Source organism: Felis catus, chromosome A1, assembly GCF_018350175.1.
Source record: "Felis catus isolate Fca126 chromosome A1, F.catus_Fca126_mat1.0, whole genome shotgun sequence".
NCBI classification, from domain to species: Eukaryota; Metazoa; Chordata; class Mammalia; order Carnivora; family Felidae; genus Felis; species Felis catus.
The window spans coordinates 10,994,072-11,013,553 of record NC_058368.1 but is presented as its reverse complement, the minus strand read 5'-3'; the positions used below and the strand labels follow the sequence as shown (position 1 = coordinate 11,013,553).

The following is a 19,482-nucleotide window of genomic DNA, read 5'->3' as shown; positions in this document are numbered from 1 at the left end:
TCACACATGATCTCATTTCCTTGGTTATCACGGGGTTAGACACCAGCTCGGCTCAGCTGAGAGGATGCAGTGAAATAACAACTGCCCTCAGCAAGAAGGGGGACAGCTGGAGACCTAGCTGCTGGGCAGCTCAACTGAAGGCTAGGCCCACCGTCAAAATCCATCAACCCATGGGTGCGTTTTCTAGGAGTGTGGTTCCAGACCGAGGCTGTAAATAAAAGACTATTTTAAAATTCCTTGTCAGTGTTTTCTTTTGACTTCCAAATCTATCGAGTTTCCCCTTGTTCACTAATTTCCATTGTATACTTACAGCACTGTGAGTGAATTGCATGACAGAAAGGTGGAATTCGTAAGACATTTTATTCCATTGCCTTCCAAATCCCTAAAATGCACGGGGGAAAGATATTTTTAATGTTTTTGCACGAATCACATGTCTGGAGGTGCTTTTCGTGGCCATAACAGTTCTGAACTTTATTTACAGAAATTTTTTTTTTTCAACGTTTATTTTTGGGACAGAGAGAGACAGAGCCTGAACGGGGGAGGGGCAGAGAGAGAGGGAGACACACAGAATCAGAAACAGGCTCCAGGCTCTGAGCCATCAGCCCAGAGCCTGACGCGGGGCTCGAACTCACGGACCGCGAGATCGTGACCTGGCTGAAGTCGGACGCTTAACCGACTATGCCACCCAGGCGCCCCTACAGAAATTTTTTTTAACGGTTATTCAGTTTTGAGAGACGGAGAGCGACAGAGCATGAGTGGAGGAGGGGCAGAGAGAGAGAGGAAGACACAGCATCCGAAGCAGGCTCCAGGCTCTGAGCTATCAGCATGGAGCCCGACGTGGGGCCCGAACCCATGAACTACGAGATCGTGACCTGAGCTGATGTCAGACACTTAACCGACTGAGCCACCCAGGCGTCCCTGAACTTTATTCTTTACTTCATTTCAGTGTTTATGCTTTCTTCCCAATTATTACAAGGTTAACATAATTAATATTGTGCTTCTTTTCCCCTTCCAATTAATGTTAGAGCTTAATAAAATTGAGGGAAAGGGCAGCTCAACATTTAGTGAGTGTTTCTCTCTGTGCCGGATACCATGCTATTAATTATAATATTGCCACCGTAATAGCAGCAACTACATTTATTAGACTTTTATGGTGTCAGATATTGTTCTCAGTGCATAATCGCGCTCTTGCTAAATTGGTATTATCCCTCCCCCCAACATATAAGGAAAGTGAGGCCCTTGGGAATTCACTTAATTTCTGGCCACGCAGCTGGTAAGCAGTAGAATTGACCTTCTCACTCAGACGTCTGTCTATCTAAAGTCTGGACACTAAACCATGCGTCATAGATCCTTCCATTCTCACTTTCCCCTGGCCGCAGGTAGATACTTTTGTCTCTATTTTGGATTAAGGAGACACTCAGGCACAATCATCTTCCAGATACTAAATCCCAGAGTCAGGCATCTGTATCCCTCTGCCTGATGACTGCAACCGCTCTTTCTGCTCTGCCTCTGAGACCCCGATGCTGAGTGTTAGCGCTGCTCCAAGGTGGCTGGGAGAGCCCTCAGCGTCACCTGGGAACTGCTGAGAAATGCAGACTCTTGGACTCCGTCCCGTTGCTACTCTAGGGCTGAGGCCTTTTCATCTGAGTATAGTTAACATACAGTGTTATATTAGTTTCAGGTGTGCAACATTTCAGGTGCTTCAGGGCTCCCATACAACACCTGGTCCTCATCACAAAGGTCCCCCCCACTTGGTCCTCTTGGCCTATTTAACCCCTCCCCCCACCCGCCTTTCTGGTAACCATCAGTTTGGTCCCTGTAGGTAAGAGTCTGTTTCTTGTCGCTCTCTCTTGTTTTTTTTTTTTTTCTTTGCTCATTTGTTTTGTGTCTTAAATCCCACATATGAGTGAGATCGTATCGTATGTGTCTTTCTCTAACTGACTTATTTCACTCAGCATCATACCCTCTAGCTCCATCCACGTCGTTGCAAAAAAAGGAAGAAAAAAAAAAAAGGACAGAGGTCCTAACAAGGCCTCGTGTTGTTTGAGGAGCGCGGGAGCTGTGACGTTCTGCCGGCGATCCTTTGTGACAGCGGCATCCTACGTGACCAGGGACCCTCCCAGGAGCGCTCTGACATTACGGCTTCCAGCGGTGCCGAGGAAGGAGGAAGAGGAGACTTTCCTGCCAAGTCTCCTAACCCCTTTTTATAGTCCGCTTCTTACAATCTTCCCCATATATGACAATAGCTGTTTTGCCGCCTGTGAACATTTCTCACGTTAACGCTAAAATCGCCAGTCGTGTGTCATTTCCTTTTAAATCCTGTTTTATACCCATCCAGATGGTCTGGTAGGAACTTGATAGTTTTTTTCCCTCCGAAAATACTGTGGCTAAAAGAGTAAACACTGTACTCTCTTAAAAGCCCAAATATTGCTCGGTGGGATGGGAACAAGTGGTTTTCACACTTCACAAGTATAGCAGCAAGGACTTGGCGAGCGATCGCCCTGCTGATGGCAAGTGAGGGAGCGGGAGCCTGGCCAGGGTATGGGTTTTCCTTCCTGTAAGGGTTTTTCTGGGTCTGACCTCTCAGTTCTGTCCTCTTGGTTTCAAGGCCCTTTCTCATGTGTGATGGGACAATCTTACTAATGATATTTTCACTGGGTGTCTATTTTTCCCCTCGTGTTTGAGGGAGCCTCAAGTGACCACGACTATACCAGAACCCGGGGCTCTGATGCTGGTTCCCGCTCTCCTCCTGGTTGCTGATGCCCATTGGAGGAGAGGCAGGCTCAGGCCCTGATCTTTTTCTGCTACCTTCACTCTTTCCTGTTTGCGTCCATGGTGCAGCTATGCTCTTGTCTTTTCTAAGTTTTTTTTCCCCCCCACCTATTCTTAACAAGTATGATTCTCATGTTTTTCAGATCATTATTTCCACTTCAGGAGTGGCACACTTACATGAGACCTCTATGGCCTTAGAAGTCTTTGATAACAGGTATGTAAATAAATAAAAGTCCGTATAAACATAAGGACCCCTAAGAGTTGTAGAAAGTAATTGTGAGGCTAGCTCAGAAAGGACCAGAGGCTGAGGTGCTATAATTTTATCATCCTAGGAGTATCGAGTTTCCTGGTTTGACAGTGAGAAGAGTTCTGCGGGACAGTACAGCCAGCATTTTACAGGGCAAGAAATCACTGTGGGTGCCCAAACTGCCTGTCTCAGGAGACCTTGAAGATGAAGGTGACAGGGAGGGGTGAGTAGTGGTGGTGAAGCCATGAATTAAGTAGACGTTTTAAACAAGTATTGGTTGAAAGCTAACAAGGAGTGGACACGGTTTAGCACTTTGGCTTAACAAAGGTTTGTTGAGCAGTTATTATGTGCTGGTTGGTGTACAAACGCTGGGGTATACATCACAAGGTGGGTCTCTGCCCTCACAGAATTTACAGAATGGGGGGGGGGGACAGGCAAGATGGTGACAGTAGAACCGGGATAGGTGTGTAGGGAATGGGTGCCATGGTGGAAGCCTGTCCATGGTGCAAAGGAGTCACAGAGGCAGTCACTGTAATTGGTTGGTGTGAGAGCTTCGTAGAGTGGATGTTTACGCTGACTTTTGGAGTTAACCGAAATTTTGGAGTTGACCGAAAGAATAAAGGAGAAAGACTTTTCTAATTGAAGGAACAATATGTGCTCAGGGAACTGATTATAGCAGTTTGGTGCATCTGGAAGGAAGGCACATAGGAGGAGCCGGGTAGTAGTCTAGATGGAGGAAGGGATACAAATGGGGGGTCTCGGGTGCTCAAGGGGCAAGTCTGAAGTTAACTTGCACACCCATGGGAATTCTCAAAAGATTCTTCTTTTTAATTAATTTATTTTTTTTAACATTTATTTATTCTTGAGAGCGAGAGCGAGAGCGAGAGAGAACAAACATGAACGGGGGAAGGGCAGAGAGAGAGGGAGACACAGAATCCAGAGCAGGCTCCAGGCTCTGCCAGGCACAGAGCCCGACATGAGGCTCGAACCCACAAACCGTGAGATCATGACCTGAGCCAAAGTCGGACGCTTAATCACCTGAGCCATCCAGGCACCCCTCAAAAGATTTTTAAAACCAGGAAATAACATAATCAGATTTCAGTTTTGGAAAGATGGGCTTTTTTATGGGCTTTTTATGTAATCATGAATTAACTTCAGGGCTGGTTTCCTTAAGAACAAATTAGCTCCTAAATGCATACTCACATCCAGTTGAGTTGAGGCATTTGGGCACACATCTGTTTGGGAAGGGCCTCTAAGTAGTTATTAACCATAGACCTTTGCACAAAGAAGATGTTAGTTAGAAACAAAAGGATATGCCCCTTTAAGAACAGCACTTTTACTGTTTCCACAATTTGGAAACTTGCATGCTACAATCAGTATAGCAGGATAAAAAATAAAAACATAACTACTTCTTCAAAATGGTCTCTAGATATATGTATAGCACAGATAAGAAAGCACATGTCAAAGAGGCTGAGCGCAAAAGTATGATATATAACCTGGGAATAAATATTATGCGCTTTAATTTTACGAGATCAAACAAAAGTATGTATTGAGTAATAATTTTGAAGTTCATGGTAATTTTCCTTGTAAACTTCAAACTTGTAATCATTTCCACATCCTACATCCAAAGTTTTTTCTTAAGGGAAACACAAATCATTTACAGTATTAAGGGGCGACACTGGAAACTGCATTAAATCTAAGAAGCGATCGCAGGGGGCACTGGGGGAAAGAAAACAACCCATCAGCATGTTAAGTTGCACGATTAATTTATGATATTGTGGTCCCTTTTGACAAATGGAAAAATAATGATGCCATGCGATGAACTATAAAGGAACATAATAATCCCCTGCTGATAAATCATTTCAGTGTATTAATAAACAGTGAGAATGTAATTATGAGAACAGTTCTGTCAGTGGGACAAAGGTTTTGGAATGTTTAGAGACTCTTGCTGGGCAAAGGCACATTTCCCTCTGTTAAAAATGTAGTCGGAGCTGAACTCCCAGGAGATTCTGATAGATTTAAATGTAGTTAGGAGATAAAAATGAATACTATCTTTGGTCAACCACTGCAAGTAAAACGTGCCTTAAGATTAAAGGAAAGTAAAGGAGATCAAAAATTAATCAACCAGTAGGTTTAAAATATACCACGAGCCAAGGCTAGGAAGTCACAACAGTAACTGTGGCTGGAGGTACAGGAAAGGTTTTGACTAATAAAAATGTTAACGGGCTTGAGGTTTTTAAAGCTCATTTTGCAAGCTAGTGTTAGATGTCGCTGCAATTTATAGGCAGATGTATTGAAGGGTAGATGAACACTTACAGGAAAAACAAGGACTTTAGTCCAGTAAACAACCGCTGGGAAATTCTGGTTATTGGATTGTCATCTAGAATTCTGAAAAAAAAAAAAAAAACGTATCAAAAACATTTCCACCATTAGAGACATCCGTGAAATGAAACCAGGAAACAATATAAAGCCCGTGACAATCCTGCCTCCCAACACCTGCTCTCCTCTTTCCTGCCCGTCCACACTTGGCTCCCCGTCCTCTTCCCTAAGAGTCCTTCCTAGCTCTTTCCTCCAAATTTCCACCACCCCCTGTCCCAGCCCTTATGAGGGGTTCGTCCTGATTGTTTTCTCTGACTGCATCTGCCTCCCATTGGACTTAAAGACCAGAGACAGACCCTTCACCTCTGGATACTTGAATCTAGCATAAGCTGAATTATTAATTGGCTGAATACAGACTCCACAAATGCTTTGACCTATTGATTGAATGAAGAGTGGATGAAAAAAAATTCATAGGAAATCACAAATGGTTCTTTGGTCTCATGGTGTTTAAATGATGCATTTATAAGGTCTGTACCAACCAGCTCGTTAGGAGCTTTGAGGATGAGAGCATGAAAATACTCATATATTCAAATAACCATTTCTAACCATATACGGTATTTTCCTAGAAAGAAATAGACTAAGGGGGAAATATGCCTTCTTTTCTCCTGTTGCCTTTGAAGCCAGGTACCATTTCCTCTTACTCCCAGCGGTTCCTGAGAGTAGGATTTGGAGAAGGAAGTGACATTAGACACCTGCGATATGCCAAGTGCTCTGCATGTGGCAGTTTATATCTGCCTTGTGATTTAATCCTCATGCCATCACTCTTAAAAAGGAGCTGTGCTTCTAGTTTACAAATGAGAAATAAAGCAGCCCAGGAAGATTAAGAAAGTTGTCTGGAACATTAACAGAGGCCCACAGCATACACAGGATCTGGATAAAGTTGAAGTTCTGGCTTTTTCCACCAGACCAATCTGACCTACAGAAATGTCAGACTGAAACATCGAGCCTTCTAACGGGCCAATGTTCATTTTCCTGGTGAAAATACAAATATCTGATGTGAGACTCCTCAGAAGGGAGCTGGTGGCTCAGCCAGGAAAGTGATGAAACACCACAAGCTACCATATCTTCAGAATTTTCTATGAATGCTCTGGAACTCTAAAAGGTCCCTAACTTGCTTACTTTCTAGGTCAGTGGGTTTCAACAGAGGTCCGTTGAAATGAATGTCTGGAGACATCTTTGGTTGTCACACCTCTGGGAACCAGTACCACTGGCATCTAGTGAGATAGAGACCGCAGATAATGCTAAACATCCCCAAATATGAGAGAACACCCCCTTCATCAAAGAATTCTCTAGATGAAATGCCAATAGAGCTGAGGTTGAGAAATTCTGGAATAGATCAACACTGGATGGACACATGGCTCAAAAAGCCACTGGAAAAAGCACGGCACAGGTTCCTTTGCACACAACTACCATTTGGCATGCCATTATCTGAATTGCTTGGGTAATGTGCTCCAGATGATGTGACAATCAGAAAAATGAGTGTAATAAACAAGATACATAAATAGATGGAGACTATAAGCATATATAGTCTATCTGATCTATCCGATCTTCTGAAGGAAAAGCTAGGATACTTACAGCCAAGTTAGCTGATGTAAGTCTTTGAATACTCCGGGTCTGAGAGTTGTAATACAGTTGTGGCTGAGATACCTATAAATAGCATGAGCGAGTCAATTAGGCAAACTCAATACTTCATTTTAGTCACATATAATCAGAATATGAGCCGCTGATGATGATTATGGAGTAGGGACATCTGTTTCTGAAAGCACTCAGCTGGACAAGAAGATACAGATAACCACGAGCCTGGTGTGTATGACACTGGGGACAGGACCAGCAAACTGGCCACAAATAACGTGTTGGGATATTATATTCTGTTAAGAGTATAAGAGTAGGTGATTTTTGCTTCTGTCACTTTTGGTCACATCCTTAGTAGACTAGCATTTTAAGAAAACAGATAGGTAAGTTAGCAAGGGTTAGAAAAAAATGCTAAAATATTGTGGAAATGACCCAAACTTCAGAAGACAAGGTTAAGGAGAGCCTTTGTTTCTGTCTTCTGGTAAAACTAGGAATCTTTTAATAAGTCCGTTAGGTTAATAACTCATCTAAGTACTTTCTGGTAACCTATTTCTCCCATTTTGCTATAGCCAAGTCAAGCCTTTAAAAAGTGCCATTTCTACTCTTTTAATCTTTACTTAAAATTGTACTCATAGTTGTAAAGAAGTTACTCACAATATTTGCAGATTATGTAATCCAAAAAATGCTCTCCGTGATATGTGCGTAATACAATTATGCTGAAGAAATCTGGTGGGAACGAGACAGAAGAGCCATGTGATTAGGGTGTAGGTACTTTATCGAGTTGTGGCACGTGGTCTCCACTTGATTCATCTAAAGACAATTGGCGAAACTGGTTTATGAAGTCCCAAGTCCTACTCTTATGTCGGGTGGTGGTGGTGTCACCCACGAGATGGCTGTGAAACTAACCAACGCTTGTCTGCCACTGGCAACCATGCAGTGAGATTTGGGCGTCTCTGGTCTGCCCCGCTGAGCTCCCGGGTGACGAGTTTGAGAGGGACGTGGGCTTGTGTTGCGGTTTTCTTATTCTGACTTGCAGATGATGCTCCCCATGTGAGATGGGCCCGGGCCCGTGTCTCACTGCTGAGCTTTTCATTCTTTCAGCCCAGAGTTCCACCTTTAATTCCCCATTTCTCTTCATTCTGTTCCCATGAAAAAAGGAGAGGGCAAGTCTCATTTGTTTCTATTGCGAGATGCTGAGCGGGAAGCACAAAGGGAGTTGGTGAGGTACTCAAGGTCACAGCTGCATCCATAGTGGAACTGAGGTTAGTATCTCAACTTCAGCTCACAGGGTCACGATTTACTTACCCCCTGAAGCAATTTACCAATATAGCATTGATTCAATAATAGCACTGTTGGGAGTATCTAAGTAAAATAATTTCCATTCCCTGTGCTTATGATACAATGGGAGTTTAGCCTTGAATCCGTATTTTCTCAAGGTATTTAGGAGCAGGAAATATCCACACTAATAATAGTGACTAATGACTACATAGTGTTTTGAATGGCTTCCCTAGCTCTTATTTTGATCTGGTTCAGTTCCTAAAATCTCACACAACACTTCCTTAATTGTTAGGAGACTTCACTGCAAAACCATTAGTAGAACACGTGCTCCTTTGGCAGCTGGCTGTACTTTGAATTTTGTTATACTGTAACTATTCTCTAGCAAAGCTTCCCAGCCTTTGAATTATGAAGCCATTATAGGAGTGCCAAGATATTGAAGCCCTCAGCCCTCAAGGTAGCGAGGTAAAGCCGATATCAGCTCCCAGTTATCAGCAAACCCATCCATCCCAAGTTCAAACCCAAGTGTTGAACGGATATTGTCATTTTCTCTGTGTTCCACCAAGTGGCAGAGGTTGGTACTACAGCACACGCATTACATCCGTAAGATACACAGAGCGTCAATTTCAATCTCACCAAGTAAACTTGAAACCCATTGAGACCTCGTGTCATTCCACCCCTTCTCTCCCCCCGCCCCGCCCCACGTCTATGAGGAGATGCTTCCTCATAGCATACATTACAGCATACATTGTCATTTGGTTTTAAAGTTCTGCTATGAATAGAATGAATCCGTACGAATTAATATCTGTTTTGGCATTTCAAAGCCCTTGGAGTGATGTAATGAAAATGAACGTAATGAATTATGTTACAATAGTAAGTGAAAATAGAAAAATAATACAATGCTATAATATACATACGTTGAAGTTCCTCTTAAACATAAAATTTACTACCTAACTAGTGTTAGTTATATTTTATTCCAGGTAATGAATGCAAGGGGCACTGGGTGGCTCAGTAGGTTAAGTGTCTGACTCTTGACTTCAGCTCAGGTCATGATCTCACCGTCCGGGAGATGGAGCCTTGTGTGGGGCTCTGGGCTGACAGGGCGGGGCAGCTTGGGATTCTCTCTCCCTGGCTTTCTGCCCCTCCCCCACTCGTGTGTACCTGTGCACGTGCTTTCTCTCTCTCTCTCCCTCTCTCTCCCAAAATAAATACATAAACTTTAAAAAATATAATGAATTCAAAATTGCCATGCACATTTTACCTACATGTTGTCAATCTTGAAGAGATGGGCACGGTCATAAATTGTGCATTTGGCTCCGTGCTTTCCACCTGCATGACTCACTGGACGTGTGCAGCCTATCTGCCTTCCCTGACATGAATTGAGATCCCAACACTTTATTTACTTATTTTTTTTAACGTTTATTTATTTTTGAGACAGAGAGAGACAGAGCGTGAACGGGGGAGGGGCAGAGAGAGGGAGACACAGAATCTGAAACAGGCTCCAGGCTCTGAGCCATCAGCACAGAGCCCAACGCGGGGCTTGAACTCACGGACCGCGAGATCACGACCTGAGCTGAAGTCGGATGCTCAACCGACAGAGCCATGCGGGTGCCCCAAGACCCCAACACTTTAAATAAGGAAGAGCCTCTAGTCACCTGCTGGGCTTCAGCTTGCTGGCACCTCCCAGAGAACTGGAGCTCCAAGTTCCCTGTCTCAGACTTAGGCTACTGAATTTTTACTTGATCCTGTAGCGTCCCCTTGCTTCTTTGTAGAATAGTAGCTTGGTGACTACGAGGGGAAATTGGGAACCGTAACAGTTTGGCAAGTGGTGTCCTCTTTTTATTCAGAGCCGAGATGTGAGCCCATTTAATATACTTTCCACTGAATGGCTTTTCTAAGAATAACTTACTGGTTCATGAATTCCTGCTGTTTCAGCTGTCAGGACTTTTCAAGCAGAAACGCCAGGAATTTATGTACCTGAAACTAAAGCAAATAAATGCTTTAATGACATGCATGTTTATAGGCTATTTTTTAATGCAACATTTTGTATTCATGAGCCAGGCAGACTCCTTGAATTATATTTTGTTGCCAATGATTGTTTTGAACTAGAACCATGTTTAAGAAGAAATTCCTAATTTATGTAAGGTTTATGTCACAATGAGGAGGAAGGCTGCTGCTGGTTTCCATGGTAGTGGTGATAGAGTAATATAGTCACTGTTAAAGTCTATTTTATTTCTTTGAAAGGTCATCTTAAATCTCTTCCCTCCCCCCCCAACATTAGAAAGGCTTGATATTTTTAAAAGATTATTAAGATGAATAATCTGACCAATAGTAAAAACATTCAGGTAAGTTCAACAACATTTATTCATTTGGCAATTAAAATTTCATTTTGATTTATGAACTTATCCTTCTGGTTGCCTAAATGACCTCAACCCACTGACTATTTAGAACCTTCTAGACGACAGACTCACTCAACGTTAGAGTCAATGATCTCTCAGGATATATTCCAGTTTGTATAGTAAGATGTGCTTGATGTGGGTTCTGGGCAAAATCACAAAACAAGCTATTTAGGAAACCGCCTGTGAATACCTCAAGAAGAAAATGAACAGGGCACTTCATGGGAAACAAGTCATGTCAGACTAACTTGATTTTCTTTTTTGAAAAATACTGATCAGTCCAACACCAACAGTGGCTGACACTGCTTCTATGTCTAGCATGCGTTGATCAAGTGGCTTTATGATGCGTTTGTGGCCAAAATAAAGAATAGTACACATTGCTTGAAGGACAGTGATGAAGGGCTCTGGAAAGAGTATTTGGCACTGTCCTCTTCAATATTTTACTCCACGATTTGGGTAAAGATGGTTCATCCAATTTTCAGGTGACAGAATGCGGACCTCTCAGCAGTCATATTCATATTTATATGAATATTCAGCATAGTCATAGTGAATATGTTGAATTTTCCAAAAAGTTCATTACAGTCTGATAAGAAAAGCTGAACCTAACAGGTTGAAACTGAACAGGGTTACATTTATGGACCTACAACTAGCTCTCAAACGCCAAGTGCACAGATGCAGGATGGAGATGCCATCACTTTGCAGAAACACCTATGGCACAGGATGGGGAATTTTAGAAGCATGACCGCTAAGAGTTACGGGTATGAAATAGCCACCAAGATATCAAATGTAAGCTTAGAGCATGTAGAGTTTGGAAAAGAAGTCTTGCTAGCTTGCGTCTGTCCGTCCCCGCCCATGTCACAGTGACAGTATTACATTTATTCTAGATACTACGTGGAAGGCAAGTGTAGGTGAACATATACAGATTAATGTGACCAGGATGATGATCAGATTTGAAACCACATCCTTTGGGGCAGAAGTCTGCTGGAAGAGACTCGTGGAATATGCAGGGTGATAAGAGCCAGCTTTAACTATTACAGTTAAGTAGAGGACTGATTGGGTGTGTTTTGAACAGTTTCATGGCGTAAGTCTAAGAAAGATGGGGAGCTTTAAAGACACCCTTGGCAGTAGTAGATTTAAATGACAGGACAAAATTTATTGGTGTATTCTTTGAAGTTTCTTCTGCTCAGTGCACCCTCATGACCTTCCTGGCTTATTTTACTCCATGGCTCTCATCAGTATCAAACAAACTATGTATTTTCTATTTTATTGCCTATCCTCCTCCACTGTACCTTTAACTCCATGAAGAGAGGGCTTTTCACATGTGTTGTTCACTGCTGTATCCTCAGTACTTGGAGCCTGGCAGGTATCGACAAATGTTTGTTGAAAGAATGAATGAATATGTGGTTTTGTCAGCTTTTACCCTCCTGAGGGATGTTTCCAAGGATCCTGGGAGTTGTTCATTTCTTCCTTCCCCAGACACCTTTTCCTGGGGATGGTTTTGGTTTTGCCACATCGGCTATTTGGGATGTTATAATGCAGAATAGGGAAGGAGAAGGTAAGAGTGGAAGGACAGGAGAGAGAAGGGCATGACTGAGGCTGGGGGTTGGAGAAGGAGTGGCAGGGATGACTGAGGAGTGGAGAAAAGGGGGTGGGGGTAGGAGGTTTAAGGACGGACGGCTGAGCTCATGAGCTGCTTTATGATACTTAAGTAATGGTTGTAAAGACCTTGTGTTATGTTCAAATCAAAGCTTGGTTAATGGACGTTTTCATCAACAGGAACAATATTCTGAGACTGGACCAAACAGTTAAGCTTCCAAAAGATCACAGTCAGAGGTTTGGCTTTGAGGCCAAGATCTAATACTTGTCACCTGACTGCCTTTGAACAAATAATCCCTCTTCTCTAGAATAGGTATCCTCATTCCTGAAAGAACCTTGTAATGCCCACCCCCATTTCGCAGATTATGGGGCTCAAAGTCCGAGTGAGAATTCCAAATGTTGGGATTCTTTGTGAACTTTAAAAGGTGATATATAAATATAAGGAACTGTGCTGTACTCTGCCTAGGATAAACACTTAGTGAGTGTTTCCTGATGAAGGTCCCCTAATCTTTTTTCTCTGAGCCTCTGGGAGAATCAGCTTGCCTCGTTGATTCAAATAGCATCAAATAGCACCTTGCATCAGGAGAGCTTCAGCTGGGTGATGATGTGGCATCTAAGTTTTCTCAAAGTAGAAGTAAACATTTACTTGGAGAACTTTCCAGCTGACCTGGGCAATTAAGGTCAATCCCTATTTTATTTCACTAGGAGAAATTGGGGCCTGGATTATCAAAATTAGTGATTCCATATCCTTCCCCTACGTGGGCTAGCTGATACTATCAGAGATAAGTATTGACATAAATCAGTGGTCTACAAAAGGACTTGGTAGGAGAAGTTGAAATGTACCCCTCCTTTGCTTGATCCTCTGGTGATCGCTCTGCCTTCCCAGAAGTCAGTTTGTCCCAAATTCGAGGGCACATGTAGAAAAGGGAGTTCTGCGTGGGGCAGGACAGTATGTGTTGATAGAACATTCAGTCTGATGCTAGAACAACATCCATCTCTGGTTCCTGGCTATTGTAAAATAAACACTGCACTGAGCATCAGAATATATGGGCTTTCACTCTGGCTCTTCTGCTTAGTAGTCGTAGATCTTAGTTAAATCATTTAACCATTGCAGACTTTAGTTACCTCGTGAACAATAAGAGCACTTAATTAGAAATTCATAAAACTTCTATGACTCTAGATAACGGAACTGAAACAGGTACTCTACAACATGAATCTTTTCCTTCCTTTCTGTTACTGCCATTTCCGCCCCTTCCTTGAGCATTATTCAGGCCGTGCAAGAACCGTATTGACTCACAGGATGAACATGTGGTGATTCCAAGAATTTCCAGTAAGAATAACAGCAGAATAGTTAGGGTTTCCTCTCTAGATTCATCTGGAAACCCAGAGTCAGTGCATAGCTACTCCCCTGCGGCAATGTGAACATGACAACACGCCCCACAATGGAGCAGAAGGTCGTGACTGCGGATGGCATTGACAGAGGCTGTGATTGAACCCAGGCATGATTATCTCTGTTCACATAAGATTCTACCTCACTAATGGACTTCCTTCAGCGACTTCTTTTCTTGTGCGAGAAAATCTGTACCTAAGTTCATGCACAGCATTGAATTTTGATGGCATTTTACGCCAATTCTGTTTGTCCGGTATCAGCAGAGGATCAGATTATTTTTATTCTTTTTAACATATTTTACATTTCTAGATATTAACATACTTCGCATTTCTAGAAACTTTCTATGCTGACTGTGAAGGATAAAACGGTATAATTGTGCTGCTAAGGAGCCTTACAACATTACCTTGTTAATTTTTAAATCTGGTCTAATGACCGTCTTGGCAACTGTGGAAACTTGATCTCTTCGTTATCCCAGAATGACTGGGCTCGGAGGGGCTGCCATAGAGTAACAACTGACAAGAGGTTGAATATTCTCAATGTCTTTATTTAGATGGGAGGTATCCAATTCCACCAAAAGAAACATTCTAATACCCTATCCGAGGTAACTGTCCAAATACTTTGATATGAGTAATTTGGGAAGTTAATGCAGTCATCATAAGGTTGTTTGGTGAGCAGGGAATCAAAGTAAAGGGAATTTCTATCAAAAGATAGATAGTTCATGCAAGTAATGAGACTCGTCTAGGGATTACATCGCCCAGATCCTGGTTTTCTTTCTTGGAAGGTGCTGGAAGCATCTTGATACTTTGTTTCTCTCTGACTACCATTTCTTCACTGCGGACTGTGCCCTATTTATTAACATTTTCTTTCCTCAGATATGCTAATATCGCTGAATCCACTAAGATTGCAGCTTTTGTTTCTATTATCCCGGGAGACAGTCTGTATCCTACCATTATGTGTTTTAAATGATCTGATCTTTCTTGGGGCGCCTGGGTGGCTCGGTCGGTTGAGCATCCGACTTCGGCTCAGGTCATGATCTCACAGTTCGTGGGTTCGAGCCCCACATCAGGCTCTGTGCTGATGGCTTAGAGCCTGGAGCCTGCTTCAAATTCTATGTCTCCCTCTCTCTCTGCTCCTCCCCTGCTCATGCTCTGTCTCTCTCTCCTTCAAAAGTAAATAAAAACATTGAAAAAATTAAAAAAAAAAGATCTGATCTTTCTTATCTATACTAACATTCCCCTTTAAAGTTAAGAAGTATATCTAGTGCCTCTGAATCTACCGTGTCATTTTCCAAATGATCTTAGAAAACAGCATGGAATGGAGCTATGTGTTTTCTTATTGAGATGTCTGATCTCAACTTCAATTTAATTCTCTAAAAATAATTTAAATAAAATTAATTCAGCTACTTTCAATTATGAAATGGAAAGATAATATACTAGTTTTCAAAGCTTTATTTCCTAATCTTAATTACATTTGGAAAATAAATTTAATGATAAAGATTATTAAGTTTATGTTCCATTTTACTTAAAGATAAAAGGCATCTTAAAACATCACAAGGATTTCTTCATAAAAACACCATTAATAGCTACTTACATCTGTTTAAGTGCTGTGTATTTGATGAAAACTTTATCTGGAAGACTGTGAATTTTGTTTTCCTTAAGAGACCTAAAATAACAGGTAAAGCGGACTTCATTATGGGTTTTATGACCAAGAAAACTTTTCCCTAGAAAGTGCATGACTGAAAACAGGATATTTATGGATACTCCTTGCTACTTCCCGCACATTTGAAAATGACCCTAGTAACTGAAAACTTTCTCGTGTGAGAATGAGAAGTGCATAAGGCAAAATTAAAGCAGTTTGCAAGTATTTGACAAGTTTGGCCATTTAGTATCATAGATTAGAATGTCTATGAAGAGTTAACATCTTTACTCTCTGGGTGATTTAATAAAATACAACAAACAAACAAAAGAAACCCAAAAGTTCCTAACCAACTCACACATGCTCAAATCATAATATGACTGCAAATTCTGGAGGCTCTCAAAACATTTTTACAAAGTACAGGCAAACTTACAGTGACGACATAGCCAGCTTCATGGATTTTTTATATCTTTGTTGTATCTTTGCAGTCTTGGACAATTGCCACCATTTACAGTGAGGTAGAATAAGCTAGTGCTCTCCTTTTTTATTTTCATTTTTAGTTGTATGGTACTCGTATTTTAGTAAAAACAATGAATCAGAAAGTAACTGAAAATCAGCACTGCAGACCAGAGACGTTTGTGAGCTCCACGATAACCAGGCTAATCTAACACACAGCATTTAAAAACTTGCCTTCCCTGGAGAAGAAACATGTGGGATGCTCTGATTTCTGGTAGTTTTAAGGGGAACTTCTATGATTTTGCTAATATATAAGTAACACAAAACACAACAAGGGGAGGTTAGATTAGACTACATGGTTTTCATATGGTTTCCGGGGAAAATATCAAGACATGAATTCTACTCACAGTAATGTCGCATTGCTGGAAATCACTGGCACAGACTTTAAGCCCATATTTACACATTCCAATTCAGTTCCTTTGCAGTCACAGGGTTGTGGATACTGGTTTAGAGCTAGGGGGCAAAAGAGTAGTATTTCACTAGGAAAAAAATACTTTTCTTTAATTATGACCTCATCTCTAATAACTGACAGTGTTCTCTCTTCATTGAATGTATAACATTTACATCTTTAGTAGCCTAATTTGGGTCCATACTAAAAGCAAAGAATTGTCTCCTAGTCCATCATAGACTAATGTGGCATTTCTAGCTTCCAGTGGTCATTTCAGAGGCACTTAATAAGTGATTAGAAAGAAACCACAGAAAGATTTAAGTAGCACAAAAGTGTATAGTGAAGCAGGATTAACTTCTCCTCAACGAAAAATATTAATACACCAGAGTAAATCTGCAATGGGTATAATTGAGTCAATTTAATTTAATTGAATGGCACAAAGAGGCTGCTCAGTAAATCCTTGTTGGTTAAAATTCAATTCAATTTTTTCCCCCTTCAAACTTCTCCTAGGGCTGTGAGAAGAGACAGATGCAGTAGCCTCCACTGTGCCTTATTGAAATAAGCCAAGTTGGATACCGTCTTATTTTGGTTCTTTGTTTTTCGTTACTATAAAGTTATAGTGGAAGATAAAAATAGTAGAGAAGCTATAAAGCTGAGAAAACCAAAGATCCATCTATCTGAAACATTCAGAAGAAAAAAAATTCAGGATTTACTGTGAAGAAACTTACATAATTATTAAGATAATGGCATACAGAGGGGTGAGAAATCTGTGGAGAAAACAGGCCAACTTGTCCCATGAGACAATCACTCTGTGTGTGTGTGTGTGTGTGTGTGTGTGTGTGTGTGTGTGTATGAGAGTAAGGGGTGTGATATTTATGGAGCACTTGATTTTGCCTCTGATCCTGTGGGTATTTGTTTTGATGGAGCTAAGAAAATGAGGATTCTTTTCCAATTTTTGTATTATTATTTAGTTAGATCTTTACACATCCTTTCTAATTTCTCTGTTTCTTTTAAATTCCTTTCACCAAACTTTCTAAAATCAATTTTATGGAATTTTAGTAAATTCAGCAAACTTTTATTGAGTACCTGCTTAATTCAAAAGATGCATAAAGTTTTGGAAGTATCTAGTGTATAAAATTTTTGAAAATATTCTATGTTGTTTATAAAGTTTTTTACAGAGTTTTTGAAAATATTCTATGTTATAGGTTTATGCTAATTAGCTCAACTCCTTAAAGCTCAGAATGTTCACTTCAATGTTTATTGACAGCAAAAATGGTGTTTACGTTATTAGATTGAAAGCCTGGGGATGGAAACTCATATTTACCAATAAAAGAATTCCATGTAGTCCAAGCTGGGCCTACTGCCTAAACCAGTGACGTGAGCATAGCTCCCTTACCTGCACATCAGTCATACCCACAGGCTCTAGATTCTTCTTCAGAAATGCTTCTGCATCTCTGTCTCTCTCACTCTTCCCACTGGCATTTTCTGGGATCAGATTCTTAGTATTGCTCTGGAGTATTGCAGGAAACATAATGATCAGTATCTCACTGTTCTTTGTTCTCAACCTTGGGAAGGTTGACACTTGGGTTGGCTCATTGTCTGTTTTGGGGGGACGGGCTGTCCTGTGCATTGTAGGATGCTAAACAGCATCCTTGTCCTCTGCATACTAGATGCCGGGAGCCAACCCCTAGTTGTGACAACCCAAATGTCTTTTGACATTGACAAGTGTTCTCTGGGGACAAAAGTTGTCCAGGGTTGAGAACCACTGTTCTGATCCATTCTCTATGATTCTGATGGAAGAATCATTCTTACAAACCCTTCTTTTCATGTGCTTCTTCCTCCTCATTAAAAGAAAATAAGCCCACAGTGTCAGTAGTTGCCGACCATGCACAGCAGTGATCTCCACAATGGGATGTGTACAAGATGACCCATTATGGCTCAGGAAGAAAATACGAGAACTTACAGTTGTGTTTATTTTTAATCTTTTTAAGTTCTAATTTTTATATGTGATGTACCTGTGCACAGTAAAGTATATAATAAGTGGTAATTATAAACTGATATTATAAAGTGCATAATATAAGGTTAATATAGTGTTTAATATATATGTATATTACTATTTGTATATACATACTAATATATGTATATAATTATATATGTACCTGCATAATTATGTCTAGGTATACATTATACACATGTATGTAATATAGGTGTATATAAAGACACGATTCTATCTACAGGGTAGAGGCCAAAGTCCAAAGCGTGCACCCAGAATCCTCTATGGGCTGGTGTCATCCTTCTAGGTCCATGTCAGTGTCATTGTCTCTGTGGATCTTTTTCCACCCTTGGCACAACCACCATTTCTTCCAGTGGGCTTCCACATTCCTTTGTGCAAACATCATCCTTCTAGTTTATTGTATATATTGTATATTGTATATACAATATACTTCACTATATTGTATCATCTCTGTCTCCATGAGGTTTTGCCTTTCCTGCTACAATGTGAAGTATTTGTGACTTGGGGCCACATCTTACTTATCCTTGTACTCTCAGTCCTTAACATAGGGGCTGAGAAGTAGTTGGTGTTCAATATCTCTACTGAAGAAAGTAGTTAAAGGGAAAAATGTCTTTATTATTTATCATAATTATTTAATATCTATATATTCTCACAATCGTAGGCTACTACATAAAATGAGCATGAATGGAATATGTTGTTTCCTTCCATGTCTTCAATCCCATGGCAGACAACGGAGCAGTTGACCACTGAAAGACATTGACCTGAAACTGAAATTCTAAAGGGAATTGACCACACTACCCATATAAATCCATGCACCACAAATCATGTTGCTCGCAAAGCTGAGACTGAGTCTTTGAATCAATACCACTTACAGCACTCCTGTGTTAATGCCACATAATTAGCATTTCCATGGACTGTGCCAAATATGGTCGCCCATCCACTAGTGTCTCCTGTGAAATGGTGATGAATATGTGTCAGTTATTCTATAAATCAAATATCAAATTACAAAACAAAAGTATAAAAATTTGATAATGAAATCAATTAAAAATTTGTTTCAGTAGTTGAATGGTAACATCAATGGTAAGGGACAAAAAGCTAGGCAAACATCTGGAGCCTTTCCCTTTTGGAAAATTACAAATATTTCAAATGTATGTTTTATAAAATATATAATGGAAATAGAGAATTATTTTACCTACCTATATCCATCTTGAAAAATACTACTTGTTTCTAGTGCTGACAGTTGAAATGTTTGATCTTAATTTTAAGGTCCTCGGAAGAAAATACAATCTGAATTGTTTTGGC

At 40.8% G+C, this 19,482-nt stretch overlaps 1 protein-coding gene across 1 annotated transcript in view; it reads right to left on the bottom strand.

The window, feature by feature from the left end:
- Positions 1-19,482, bottom strand: part of RXFP2 (relaxin family peptide receptor 2) — a 61,384-nt gene that overhangs the window by 20,159 nt on the left and 21,743 nt on the right. Inside the window, exons 4-11 of the mRNA XM_045058184.1 lie at positions 19,053-19,130; positions 16,126-16,231; positions 15,218-15,289; positions 7,625-7,696; positions 6,974-7,045; positions 5,336-5,407; positions 4,223-4,294; positions 311-382 (exon numbers count right to left, since the gene is read on the bottom strand). Of these exons, the coding sequence (XP_044914119.1) occupies positions 311-382; positions 4,223-4,294; positions 5,336-5,407; positions 6,974-7,045; positions 7,625-7,696; positions 15,218-15,289; positions 16,126-16,231; positions 19,053-19,130 (616 nt within the window). The remainder of the gene's footprint in view (positions 1-310; positions 383-4,222; positions 4,295-5,335; positions 5,408-6,973; positions 7,046-7,624; positions 7,697-15,217; positions 15,290-16,125; positions 16,232-19,052; positions 19,131-19,482) is intronic.